Source organism: Lithobates pipiens, unplaced genomic scaffold (assembly GCF_037356315.1).
Source record: "Lithobates pipiens isolate NorthernLeopardFrog02 unplaced genomic scaffold, aLitPip1_a1.2 Scaffold_11, whole genome shotgun sequence".
NCBI lineage: Eukaryota > Metazoa > Chordata > Amphibia > Anura > Ranidae > Lithobates > Lithobates pipiens.
Genome location: NW_027507696.1, coordinates 224528 through 238916, shown reverse-complemented (window position 1 = coordinate 238916; position 14389 = coordinate 224528). Strand labels below are relative to the sequence as shown.

At 40.3% G+C, this 14389-nt stretch overlaps 1 protein-coding gene across 10 annotated transcripts in view; it reads left to right on the top strand.

Moving 5' to 3' along the window:
• CACNA1B (calcium voltage-gated channel subunit alpha1 B) overlaps window positions 1–14389 on the top strand; it is a 495135-nt gene that overhangs the window by 454649 nt on the left and 26097 nt on the right. For all 10 annotated transcript variants that reach the window (XM_077467940.1, XM_077467939.1, XM_077467936.1 and 7 more), the window contains 4 exons: window positions 4948–5060; window positions 11101–11228; window positions 11962–12100; window positions 13715–13828. In XM_077467940.1, coding sequence (XP_077324066.1) covers window positions 4948–5060; window positions 11101–11228; window positions 11962–12100; window positions 13715–13828 — 494 coding nt within the window. The remainder of the gene's footprint in view (window positions 1–4947; window positions 5061–11100; window positions 11229–11961; window positions 12101–13714; window positions 13829–14389) is intronic.

The following is a 14389-nucleotide window of genomic DNA, read 5'->3' as shown; positions in this document are numbered from 1 at the left end:
ATGTATTTATGGACATGCCCCACCATATCTTAAAGAACTTCTTAACTCGCAAAACACAACTTGTTCCCTCCGTTCTACTCACGTGAATCTTCTTCAAATACCCAGAACTAGACTAAGGACAATGGGAGACAGGGCCTTTTGTGCAGCTGCCCCGCGCCTGTGGAATGCCCTACCTGACATCCTTAGGGCTCCTCAATCTACTGAATGTTTTAAAAAAGGCCTTAAGACATTTCTTTTTAGCAAAGCTTTTTGTTCGTTTTAGAGGTTTGTTTTAGCCGTATAGTTGTCCATTTTAACTTGTAGCACTTTGAGATCTTTTTGATGTAAAGTGCATTATAAATAAAATCTATTATTATTATGACCCGATTAGACTCATGGTAGATGCTCCATGGGCTCTTCTACATTGTCTAAATCTTTTGTCTCAGGGACCAGTTTATCATCTTGCCTCACAGTCGATGTCCCCAACAGCATGGCTGTTGAAGCTCAGGTCTTGAGGTACAGAGGCATCTCTGAATCAGTGGTTCCCACAATGTTAAATGCTGGGATTCCCTGCAAGGTCAACCAATACACATGGAAAAGGCATACTTCTCTTGGCCTGAATTAAGAAACTTATCTCAGAATATTCTTCGTGGGGTGAATTGTCGCATTTCTGCAGAGAGACCTGGATAGTATTTGGCCCTGAGTACCATCAAAGGTCAGATCTCTACCTTACAATTTTACTCCTTAGACCTGCTAGCTTCCTATATATTAAGAAATTTGAAAGAGGCGATTTTCAGGTGGATCCCCCGTGACTCTGAAATTTGAATTTGGCTCTCTCGGCTCTTCAAAAATCACCCTTTTGAACCTATCAGGCATATTCTTCTTTCCACTTTCCTTCACAAGGTTGCATTTCTTGTTGCCTTCACAGCTAGGTGTGTTTCTGAGTTGGTGACTATGTCCTGCAAACAACCCTTTCTGGTCTTAGTCAGCTTTTTATCACAACCAGGACATTGTTTTTCTGCCCTTATGTCTAGCTCCAGTGTATCAAAAGATTATATTCCTCCATTGTCTGGATGTAGTTCATGCAGTGCTTGTGTACCTCGCAGGAACTGCTTTAACTTGAAAGAGTGACAGGTCCTTGTAAAGGTGAACCTTCACTGTTGGTTTCACAATGGGTTTCACCCCCTGGTTCACCCTGCTCTAACATGTAGGACTAACCCATACAAACAGAAGAAGACAAATGCAAAAGCATTTCAGGAGTACTACTGGAAACATAAAGGGGCAATAAAGATAAGAAGATCCAGAAAACAGAACAAGAGCCAGACTGGGCATAGAACAGCAAATCCAAGAGTGAGAGCCGAGATTGAACACTGGAAGTCAGTCCAAGCGAAAACAGGCAGGAAGAGGAGTTGCTGGAGAGAGCTTGGAGGCAAACAAAAACACTGCTCTGGCACCAATGGCTGAGAGAGAGTTACTTTAAATAGAAGTCTTTTTAAGAGGTGCATGCCGATGATGCCATCAGTTGCAACAACAGGCAAGGAACCAAGAAAAGCAGTGTGATGAGGTGTAGAGAAAGCTTAACAGTGTAGGAAATAAGCAAGGCATGACACAACATGCTTCTCACTCTACCATTTCTCAGATGGCACAACCGAGCCCCTGCTGCGTTGCGAGTGTACAAGTATAGTAGGCTTTTAAGTCCAAAAATATTTAACAATCACTCTCATTGATGTAAGTTGGGTTCCAGACTTTGAGTATTGATCGGTGCAGACTACCAGGCCTCTCCAGATGGTGTCATTCACGAATTTTGAATCCATCCATTTTTGCTGCATCTTGTTGATGGGATCCATTTTGGTCCTGTTGACATGGGGTTGTGAATTTTCAGTTTGAGTATTCTAGTATAGGTTCTGTTAGATCTGAATATTCTTGTAGTAGAGTTTGATGCAGTTGCTGCTAGTTCAATAATAGTTGTAGTTCCACCGTCAAAATTTAGGAATGTGGGCCGAGAAATATGTTTAAGGAGTTTCCAGTGTTTGTGTTCAAGCTTATACCTAACCACAACACAATTTTCTTTATAGTAAAGTGTGCCATGGTTATGCAATAGAGTTGTTCTGCTTACCTGTATGCATGTGTTCATTTCTAGAGACCAGCCGAGCTTCACCTGACTGCTTTTAATATCCTTCCTCTGGCATGGCTCCACCTTAGCTCCTATCAGACAACTCTATATTAACCTGTGCACTGCTAGCTTATCTTGCTGATCAACCTTTGTGTGTTAGCTTCCTGTTTCCTGCCGTGTGCTCTGCTACTGTTTTCCGTTACTGACTTTGGCGTGTTCTGACTATCCCTGTTTGCCTGTGATCCTGACCTTTTGGCGTGTACCCGACTATTCTGTTCTGCTTGTGGCTCCGACCTTGGCTTTGTCCCTCACCATCCCTATCCTCCTGTTGCCTACTGTGGGTGTGAGCTGGGGGACCCTGGGGGTCGCGACCTGGAGCCAGTTGCAGCCAAGTCCATCCTCACCACTCGAGGCTCTGGTGAACACCTGCTGGCTCTTAGACTCCGCGCCCCGGGGAATCTTACGCTCTATCCCCAGTGGGATCTGTCCCCCGTCTGCAGCACTCAGCCGTAGGGTCCACAACCTTGCGGTGCACCCCTAACCCTACGGTGTGCATCTGTCACCTGGGCTCTAGGTGACCTGACAAAGTGGTCCCAGTTAGAGATAAACTGAACAATGGGACTAAAGTCTGATCCTTTCCAGGTGATATCTGCTGTAGTTCCTGCCTCTGCGAAGTTATAGTTATCATATTTGATATATCTCAGATGCTGGTGTAGTCTGAAATTTCTTTTTCTAAACCAACGCTTTTGATATACGTGTCTTTGCATTCTTCGCATCTATGGTCATCTTGTTTTTCTATAATAGAGCCTGTAAGATACGGACATTTTGTTAGAGACCTTAAGCGTCAGATTCAATCCTTTCCTTTCAGGGCACACTTTACTGGGCCTGTAAGCGCTTCTGTGCTTTCCATCCATCCTTTACCATCAGCCTACTGTTATCCAGATTTGCAAAGCTGTCACCTAGTCTTCTGTTCAGATTCTACACATTTTACCATGTGGATCTTTCTGGCATAAGATCCTTCAGACAACTCTTTGAGACAGGCAGTTCCACGTTCTCTTGTTTTACTTGTGCACCTTTGAGGCCTCATGCGCATACAGCTTAAAAAACGCTGCAGCTACAGGCATTAAGGAGTTTTTTTCAGCCTGTAAAAGCACCTCCATGCACACACATTGGCTTTTACAGGCAGAAAAAAAAATACCCAAGGCACGTTTAGGAGCGGAGCCGAAGAGCAGAAAAAACGCAGAATGCGCCTAAAGACTAGATGCCTTTAGGCGCGTCAAGCGTTTGAGTGTTAATGAATATTCTGGCCAATAGAATGCATCAAAGCTCAAATGCTAGACGTGCTTAAAAAGGACTAAACGCAGCTTTGCCATGTTTTTTAAGCAGATTATTCCTGCTAGGAGTTCTGCCATTCAGAGGGTCTAAAACAGATACTCTGTGTGCTTGAGGCCTTAGTGTTTTGTTGCTTGTTGTCCACTCTTCAGACTGCTTTTGAACATTCCGACAGTCTGAATTTCTGTATCCCTCAATGAATGAGAAAGAAAATGGAATCTTTGTACTTACTGCAAGATCCATTTCGTGGAATTCTTTGAGGAACTGGTCCCACTACTCGGGGCCCATAATGATCATGACGTGGCAGTGCTTTTCCACGAAAAATGAGGCATGCTGGGAGTAGGAGGGGCTATACTGGGCTGAACACTGTTTTTTTGTTTCTGTTTTTTCTGTCAGTGTCCACATTTTTCTGTAGGTGCCAGTATGCAGTATTCTCTGAATTAATGTCTCCCTCAATGAACTTGATTGTACAATAAGTGCAAAGATCAAATTTTTTGATCTGAATTTCACATTTTAAATAAGCTTCCTCTTTCATTGATGTATTTTATTAAATGTAGACGTTTGTAGATTAACCACTAAAAAGCGTGGGCACACACGTTACTACAATGACTAACAACTGTGTAACAGCTGTTGAGGAAAATATCAGCCACACGGGTAGAGCATTGTTTTCGGAGTCAGATGTCAGACAACTCTAAGCCCTTGTACAGGCGGTCGGAGATTCCGACAACCAAATCCATCGGATTTTGTCCGAAACTGTTGTATACACACGGTCGGACGAAGTTGTCGGAAAATCCGATCGTTCAGAACGTGATGACGTTATTTCCTTTACGGCGGGACTACGTTCAGGCTAGTAGCCAATAGCTTTGATGTAGGAATTTGATCTGAGCATGCGTGGCACTGTCCGATCGGAATTCTCTACACATGATCGGAGTATGTGCGATCGGATCATTTTGTCTGAAAATATTTCCGGCAAGTTGGAAAATTTGGTCCGACGGATATTCAGACGGAAACAGTCCGATGCAGACCACACACAGTCGGAATATCCGACAAAACGCTCCGATCGGACACATTCCGTCGGAATCTCCGATCGTGTGTACAAGGGAATAGACTTGCGATGTGAGAAGGAGCGGTAAAGTATATCCACTGTGTAATCTTGCAAAAGAGTAGAACCTGCATATTGTGATCAGAAAATATGGCTGCCCCCAAGTAGGTATATAATTGCAACCTTTATAGGTCTGTTTGCTTAGTTAATGTGGCGTACACCCCAAACGCCAGTTTCCTGCACAATTATACCTTCTTAATCCTCCTCATAGTTTACAAAATGTTATAGGTAAGATTGATTGCAATAAGCTGATAACTTTTCCATGTAAATAAAAAACTGGCAAATAATATAAATTCCTTTAAATAAAGAATAAGAAGGAACAGACAAAAAATTCAGAGATGAACATATCCTATCGTAAGCTAAAACCAGAGGACATTGTGTGTGTGTGACATTAGATTTACCCGATATTTTATTGTCACAGCGGATGAAATGACTGTTGGGAAAGTTTACGCAGCTCTTATGATCTTTGACTTCTACAAGCAGAACAAAAACAACCGGGACCAATCTCATCAGACACCTGGAGTCTTATCTCAGGTACAAAACAAATGTAACAAATATATGTGATATAAAAATACCTAGTCTAAGATGTATGATATGATATCTTATCACACTTCTTCCCTTTCAGAAAAATGTCTACTTTTCTTTAGCCTTTAATTTGTCTCTCTGTCCTAAGCCTAAAGGATGATACTTGTCATTCATTCCCTTTTGAGTACTGGCCCGAACTCTGCATTTACAAAGACTTTGGTCTCTGCCCATTTTCTATTTTGTGTTTTTTTTTTTTTTTTTTATTATTTTCTCATCTAACTTCCATTTTTTTCTCTTGCTAATAATTCTCTTCTTGTTTCTCTCTATCCTACCCCCTTTCTTAAGTCTTCCTCCATTGGTTTGACTGTATTATACCTCTATTGCCGTCCTTGCGAAATCATTTAGAAGATCCTATCCACTCATTTTCATGGCTCTCAAACTTTTGACCATAATTATACAAGGCCTTAAGTCTCCAATTAAGAGGAGAATGGCCTTTAAAGGGGTTGTAAAGGTTCATTTTTTATTTTCTAAATAGGTTCCTTTAAGCTAGTGCATTGTTGGTTCACTTATCTTTTCCTTCGATTTCCCTTCTAAATGTTTTTTTTCTTTGTTTTCCTTGCCTGAATTTCTCACTTCCTGTTCCTCCTCAGTAAGCTGTTCAGTAAGCTGTTCTGGCTGACTAACCACCACTCGGATGATGGTGAGAAGTTCACTGAGGAGAAACAGGAAGTGAGATATTCAGACAAAGAAAAAAAACATTTAGAAGGGAAATCGAAGGAAAAGGTAAGTGAACCAACAATGCACTAGCTTAAAGGAACCTATGTAGAAAATAAAAAATGAACCTTTACAACTCCTTTAACTATTTTAATTCTCAAAAAATTGACATAGCGTGCCTTTAAGAAACACATTTCTCTACCAACTCAACTCCCACCTACTTCCATCCATATTTCCCTTCAGTTTTTCACATCTTCAGCCTATACTAAAGAGAGGTGTCTGTTTTGATGGTATTAAATCCTTAACTTTTCTTTAAGAACACTGGAATCTACCAGAAAAAGAACATTCTCATACTCAAATTCATGATTATCTCTCTACCCTTATCACTCATTGCACTTCTACACCAAAACAATTGACCCCTTTTTAAAATTGGTGCAGGCTAAACCCATACTCTAAAGGCCTAATGTCTGCTCTCTACACATCCTTTACAAATTCCCTAGGTCCACATAAACTTGCTTACATGGAAAAATGGGAACATGATCTTGGATCCACCTTGAAGATACAGGAATGGGAATCTAAATGGCTGGCTACCTCTAAATGTTCACTTAATATACTTCCTCAAGGAAATTCTTATAAATAAATGTCTTATTGGTATATGACCCAAGGTCGCATATACACTTTTAATCCACTTTTAATCCTGACACTTCACCGCAGTGCTTCCGAGCACTTTATTACATATTTGGTGAACATTTCCTGTAGCTTCTCGTTTCTGGACTAAGATATATGATCTACTATGTTCAATTCTTCATATCACTCTCACTAAAAACCCTTGGGATGCTCTCCTACACAAATCTGTTCCACATCTAAATATCTGTAAATGAAAGCTGGTAGGATTTGTTTTCTTGGTAGCTCGACATACATTAGCCAAAGCAAGGAAACAGAAATCGATAACCTTCTCTGAAGTCAAAACAACACCTCTTGGGTACGATGGTTCATGAAAAATTGACCTCTATCCTCAACAATAACCACACTAAATTCTTAAAAGTATGGGAACCATGGCTTTGTTATATCAAATACTTGAATATTGATCATTCCCTTCTTTCTCTCCAATATTTGTTCCACATGGGAATTACCTCCTTGTTCCATTCTTACTAACCTCTCCCCACCACCCTCTTTTCTCTTCACCACTTTCTTTTTATCCATTTACTTACTATTTTTTACAATCCTAATTCATCTGACCACTACGACTTGGATCTTTGCCGATCAATTTTACATTTTTCACTTTGTTATGTATTAATTGTGCTTATTCATAAAATGGTATCGTACATCTAATACTGTAAATAACAAAACAAAAAAAAACCCAGTCTAAAATGTTAGGTAGCTTGCTTATGAGCAGTTAGCTGAAGTAGCAACTAGAGGGCAGCAGAACACTGAGGGTTTTGCGTTGTGGTTGGATCATGTCCTGTATACGTGATCTTCATAAAGTTTTAATACAACCAAACCTAGCAGAACAAAGTTTTTAGTATCCCTGTGGGCCAGTGATTCTCAACTGCCATTGTCCAATACACCTGACAGGTCATGTATTTTAGCATTTTATTAAAGCAGAACCTCAGCCAAAACAGCTAAAGCAGTGATCATTTTCTACTGCCAAAACACCACATTGGTGATTTAAACATCCCTGCTGCAGTATGTAACTAAAGACTAGACATGTGCAAAAGGAAAACATTTGTTTAGTTTTCTTTCGTTTTAATTCGTTAATTGATTAATTTCGTTTAGTTATATTCGTTAAATTCGTTTTCGGATTTGGTTTTGTTTTCTACCGAATTCGAAAAATCGGTCGCATTCGAAAATATTTCAACCAAATTCGAAAATATTTCTACCGGCTTCAAAATGATTTCAACATGATTCGAAATTATTTCAACCGCATTCTAAACTATTTCAACCGGATTCGAAATTATTTTGCGACCCGACTTTAGGGCCATGTATCTCGGGGTCACTTGGTGCTAGGTACCCCAAATTGGAGATGTTGTAGTGCTAGTTCTATTGTGTTTGTATACCAAATTTGGTGTTTCTAGCTATAAGTGACCCAGAGATACATGGCCCCCAAATCGGGTCGCAAAATGTAATTCTCAGCTGCAGAAAAGTGTTTGAAATTTTGTGACCCGAATTTGGGGCCACGTATCTCGGGGTCACTTGGTGCTAGAAACCCCAAATTTGGAGATGTTGTAGTGCTAGGTCTACTGTGTCTACATACCTAATTTGGGGTTTCTAGCTACAAGTGGCCTTTAGATACGTGGCCCCAAATGTGGGGGTCGCAAAATGTAATTTTTCGAATTTGATTCGAATTTCGTCCGAATTCGGTTGAATTCGTTAGCATTGTAATTCGGATGCATCCGAATGTCTGAATAATGAAAATTCGTCCGAATTTTGATTCGAACAAAATGAAATGCACATCTCTACTAAAGACTGACATTACTGTTTACAATCTGCAGCTTCCTCTGTCACTTCTCCCTCCTGCCTGTTCATTGTGTGAAGAATAAGCATCATTCACTGTTGAGGCTCTTCCTGTTCTCTGAACTAAATGTTCCAATCCAACCCTGGTGCTCGAAATTATTATCATCATAACAAAACCTCCCAACTTTTTGAGATGAAAATGAGGGACATCTATCAGCAAAAGTATGCAGGCTTAGGACACACCCCTTGCCACACCCCCTAAAAGAAAATTGTACAAAAAAAACAAGATTGGTTGAACCCACAACTGCTTTTTTTTTTTTTTTTTTTTTTTACCACTACTATTCCTTTATATCGGCTTTTGGAATTTACAAATGCAGCAATTTAGAAATCAGATGAAAGGTTTAGGGGCTGGAAAACACGTTTTGATAGATAAAAAGTGCATTTTATTATCAACTCTAAAGATCAGACCAAAATGAGGGACACATGAGGAGGAATGAGGGACAGAAGGACATTGCTCCAAATCAGGGACAGTCCCTCGAAATCAGGGACAGTTGGGAACTATGATTATAATACAGGATTTATATAGCATCAACAGCTTTACAACATAAGGGCAGTACAATTACAATACAGTTTAGAGGGCCCTGCTCCTCAGAGCTTACATCTAAGCATATGTTAGGATGACTACACTATGGAAGTAGTGAAGTAATTGCTTAACTTGTGCCAGTTCCATTTCTGATGCATGGAGGAGTATGGCAAATAAAATAAAAGTAGTGTTAAGGTTACACTAAAAGCAAATTTAAAAATACCTTTTACTGATTTTTTAAAACAGGGTGTAATGTTTTTTTTTTTTTTTAATTTCCCCCCAGGTTTTCTTTTACATTTTAGACAGGAGCTGAAAGCCCTGCTTGTTTATTTCTAAGGGACAAAGAAAAAGAAGATCTACTTACTCGATCCTCCTCTCCTCCATGCTGCTAGACTATGGTATCTACTCCATGCTCCAGCAGGGTCTATAGCCCTGCATTGGACATGATAATGTTGAGACGCAGTCCACTGCCAGAGAATGGTGGAGTGGAGGATCAGGTAAGTTTAAAACATTTTTTTGATGATATCATAAGCAAGATTTCTAGTGTAGATGCACCAAAAGCACGTGCCTATTTATTTGCATGTGCTAAAAGTACATATGCCAGGTATATTTTGCGTTCCTATATTTCATCAACAAGTTATTGAGTATTCAAGTGTAAAATTTGAGCTGGCCATAGGAGTCTTTTTTTTTGTTTTCACTTTCCATAAATTGTTATTAAAGCGGGAGTCCGCCGGGACTCCGCGTTTTTTTTTTTTTTTTTTTTTAAAGCCAGCAGCTACAAATACTGCAGCTGCTGACTTTTAAAATAGTGACACTTACCTGTCCAGCGCGCCCGCGATGTCGGCACCCGAAGCCGATCTCTCGATCGTCTCTTGGGTGCTGCCGCCGCCATCTTGGGTATGGGAATCAGGAAGTGGAGCCTTTCGGCTTCATTTCCCAGTTCCCTACTGCGCATGCGCGAGTCGCGCTGCGCAATAAGGATGGACCCCGCTGCCTCTGGGATCCGTGTGTTTACCAGCAGGCAGCGGGGGACTTTCGGAAAGGGGCGTAATCTACGCCCCTTTCCGCAGAGAGCTAACCCGGAAGTGGGTGCAGATACCTGTACTGTACAGGTACCTGCACCCCCCTCCCCCCTGAAAGGTGCCAATTGTGGCGCCGGGGGGGGGGGGAGGGTTCCGATGAGCGGAAGGTCCACTTTAGGGTGGACCTCCGCTTTAAAATATTTAGGAATAAGACCCCAGGAGTAGATGGACTCCCCACTGAGTTCTATTTGCAACAGTTAGATCTAGTTGCTCCTACACTTATCTCCTTACAGTTTTTTAGGTTGATGGCTTTGCCTGATTCTATGTCAGAGGCGGTGGTGGTGTTGGTGCCCAAGCCGGGTAAGAACCCTGAGGAATGCTCCTCATATCATCCAATATCTCTTCTTAACGTCGATGCTAAGATCTTGGCAAATCGTCTTTAGAATTTTTTTTTTTTTAAAGGACAATAACCTCGAGCGCATAGGGTGTGCCAGGTGTGACTGGGCACACCCTAATCACCCTGTGTGGTGCGGATTCCCTTTGCTTAGACCCCAAACCTAACAGGGCTCCTAAACAAATTGCAATAAACAATTGTAAAAATAATAAAAATATAAAATAATAAAAAACTACTGACACTGTCAATATATATACAAATGCACACACACGCATACATGTTTGAGATTTGGGGTGCACACCCTAATGCAATAGGCTGTGCACATCTATGCTCCAGCTTCTCTTTTTGAATCTCTCAGTTTCCCCCTCTGGACGGGCTTACAGGCTCATAGAAAAATACACAGAACTAAGGATTTCAGTCTCCGGCAGGGAGGGTGGAAGGCCACTTCCTGGGAGGTTGTTGTGTTAGGGAAAAAAACTGTCAGAAGTGAATCATGCTGATAGCAGAGAAATGAGAGATCAGAGAGAAGCCAAGTTCTGTGCTTTGGATTTAGGCTAGTACACACTATAGTGGGATGTGCTTTATTTATTTTTCATATCTGAGGTTTAAAAACAATTAAGGGTTATGTTTTTCCTTCTGAAAGCAGTCATATTTACCAGCTGACAAGCAAGGTGGACGCTGAACTGTCGTTGATGCAGAAGGAACATATGTCTGTCTCTACAGATTACTCTACAGTATTTTTACAGAAACATGTTAGGATAATAGAGGATGTTAAAGATTTCTTGAGACCTTTTTGTATGCAAAATCTAAAACCTTGGCATTGTTGCTTTAGAAATGTTTTAGAATGAGCTCTTATTTTTGTATCTGTATTACATGTTACAGACTGGAACAGTGTCCCTTTTCCAGCCACTAAAAGCCACCCTGGAACAGAACATTCCTAGCCCGTTTGGCAACAGCAAAATTTTCCTACGACAAAAGAGCTCGGCATCCTTAAACAACGGTGGCGTGGTGTGAGTATTCCAGTTTAAAGACTTGATACTGTCAAAAGTCCCAAAGTGATTCTTCCCTGCACGAGGCATTTTTATTTATTTTTTTCGAAAGAGGGCTAGCTTGATCGGATTTTGTCCGAAACTGTTGCATACACACAGTCGGACAAAGTTGTCAGAAAATCCGATCGTACATAACGTGATGACGTTATTTCGTTAGGACGGGACTACGTTCAGGCTAGTAGCCAATAGCTTTGTTCTAGGAATTTGATCTGAGCATGCGTGGCCCTTTGTCCAATTGGAATTCTCTACACACAATCAGACAAAGTCCGATCGGATCATGTTGTCGGAAAATTTTATAGCCCAGCTGGAAAACTTGGTCCGTCGGATATTCCGACAGAAACAGTCCGATGGAGCCCACACACTGCCGGATTATCCGACAACACGGTCCTATCGGACATTGTCCATCGGAATGTCCGACCGTGTGTACAAGGGCTTAGACGCTGTCCCAAAACAAGCGTGTAGATCAGGAAAGTCGGAGAAGAAGCCAAAATTCCTAATCTGCATACTTATTTTGAGATGGTGTCGAGCCAGCTACTAAAATGTAGCCCTGAAAGAAGCCAGGCCATTCTGAAAAAAATATATATTAGAAAAAAATCATATTGTACACTGATACTTCAAAAGCTACAGGTCCACTTTAAAAAAGTAATTAATTGATTACAGATTAGTAATGAGGAATTTATTAACCCTATTGTAGACCCAACCAGGAGAGTGGAATCCGGGAATCAAGCTCATGGGGGACGCAACCGGCCCCAGACCCTTTCTCCACTCCACGGAGCACAGCATTCCAAAGGGGCCACTCAGAGGAGATTCACACCCAGGTGCAGGTCAAGCAGGTATGCCTACATTTTCCATTCTTGTCATCATTCTTCCTTTCTTTTTAAATTCGTTTTTTGTTTGTGTTTATCTGCAAAGTTAACAATTCTGAATGTGGACAATATACAAAGTATACTAAAAAGCGCGTGACCTGTTTGGACCCCAATGCAACATAAGCATGCCTCCATCCCTATATTGATAAAAGAAAAATGAAAGTGGATTGTGGGACTGTAAATGAGGCATGGATATGTATTTGAAATGGTCTGGGATACCTGAAATGTTGTTCATTGTCACTGTCCCTGCGGGAAAATCTGTATACCCATAAAGAATTGCTAATCAATCCAATAAATTAAATACAGATACTGAATAGTAGGTATATATAATTTATCATAATATATAATACATGGATCATGCAACAAGAAGCATAATTAATTGTAGTAATAATCATATTGACATATTTAATGTATATAATGGATAGACATAATTGGTACAAGCAATCACAATTAAAACATTTTATGGACATACAGAGCAGGTGAACATGGTTATCCTAATAAATATAACAATAAATTAATAAAAGAAATTCATGATTGTAGCAAACTTGACTTGGCATCCCTGAGTATGGACTCTACGCGTTTCATGGCGATTTCAGCCAATCATCAGGAGTGGGATGCATCAAAAAAAAATCGCTAAATAGAGAGATGAAATAAATGAGTAAATTGGTCGGTCACAGTCTCAAATGAAAAATCATTGCTTTCAAAAAGAGAGCAAGTGTTGAATGTGAATGCATTACCTTTGGCCACGTTCAGATAAGTAACCCAACAGACCCAAAAAGGGAATAGGATGGTGGCACTGAATGAACCGTCTCCCCCAGGGGTTGAGACGGGGACACATCCCCCTCACCCTAAGCCATAGCTCTCCAAGGAACCTGGAGGAATGGAGAAGGGGCAGTGGGAAACAGCAGCCAACGGGAGAAGCGAACAGCCACACCACAATGCCAGAGTATGAGGTATGCACATATGGGCCACAGATCAGAATCTAAAAGAATAAATAAATAAAATGAAGTGAAAAAATAAATATAGTGAAATAAAATAAAATAAAAATTGGATGATAAAAGCTATGATGAATAATGACGTTTTAAATGGAGGGAAAAAAAAAAAACGTGTTATAAAATGTGTGTGAAGTAAGGGGGATTGCAAAAAACAACACTGTCCACCTAGGCTTAAACACCTATCAAGAAGTGACTAGGTGATGAAAAACATTACAAATAGGTGAGTGTATATATAATGAAATAAACTAAGTAGTAAGTGATAGAAAAAAGGGTTAAATAGCCTATATATATACACAAAAGTCTAAGTGTTATGCAAGCATGTGTCTAGATTGATCCTTAAATAGGACCTCCTAATTACCTGGAGTGTAGAATAAAGTACTCATTTAAACAAAAAACACACATACAGATCAGCACCAGAAGCAAGTTTTCTAAGCAAGTTTAGAATTCAGAAATGGCTAGTAACCATTTCTAAAACCTGACATTTGCAAAATGTTCAAGTCTCTATTAAATAACATGAGTGCCTTTGTTTTGTAACATGTAAACATCTTAATATAGGTATCTTAGTTTAGAGTATTTTCTTTTTTAGTCTGTAGAAATGAAAGAAATTGGGCAAAGTTTATCCAATGGTGGAGAACACTCGATCGGACTGGAGACACAAGGCCGAGCAGTGTCCATGCCGCGCCTGGCTGCAGAAGCTCATGTAAGTGAATGGCTGTATAGAATGTAGCTTTTACTCGGTTTTATGTAAACAAAAATATATGTTGCCTACCGAGATTATGGAACCATTTTTTGGACAGAATCAATATTCATCAATTAAGTAGTAGCTGATTTTTAAGCTATGTTTAAGCTCCAACAGGGCTGCTTCTGCTTTGGTCTTCTAAAGGTGATGGCGCTGCTACTTAGAGAATGAATAGACTTTAATGTCAAAAATATTAGCCTAGGCCATAAATGGGGCTTTGTAGGAAAAATAATGTAGAGAAACCCGGGCAAATAACCAAACAGAATATACCTTTTATTCACTTGAAAAAACAGGTCAAGGCATCAGTTTGTCACGTTCAGCTGCTTAACATTTTCTCCATATTTGTTTGCTTCCGTTTTGTCAATTGGTCCCAAAATGTTTGCTTCTGTCAGGTTCCTCATGAAGTGATGTCACAGGTCCCATAGAATGCACAGACTGCGTTTTCACCAATACTGGTCCATGTCCATCTCTGTATTCTTCAGGAAATTATGTTTTTAGTTCTTGGAGGATCACTGGACCATA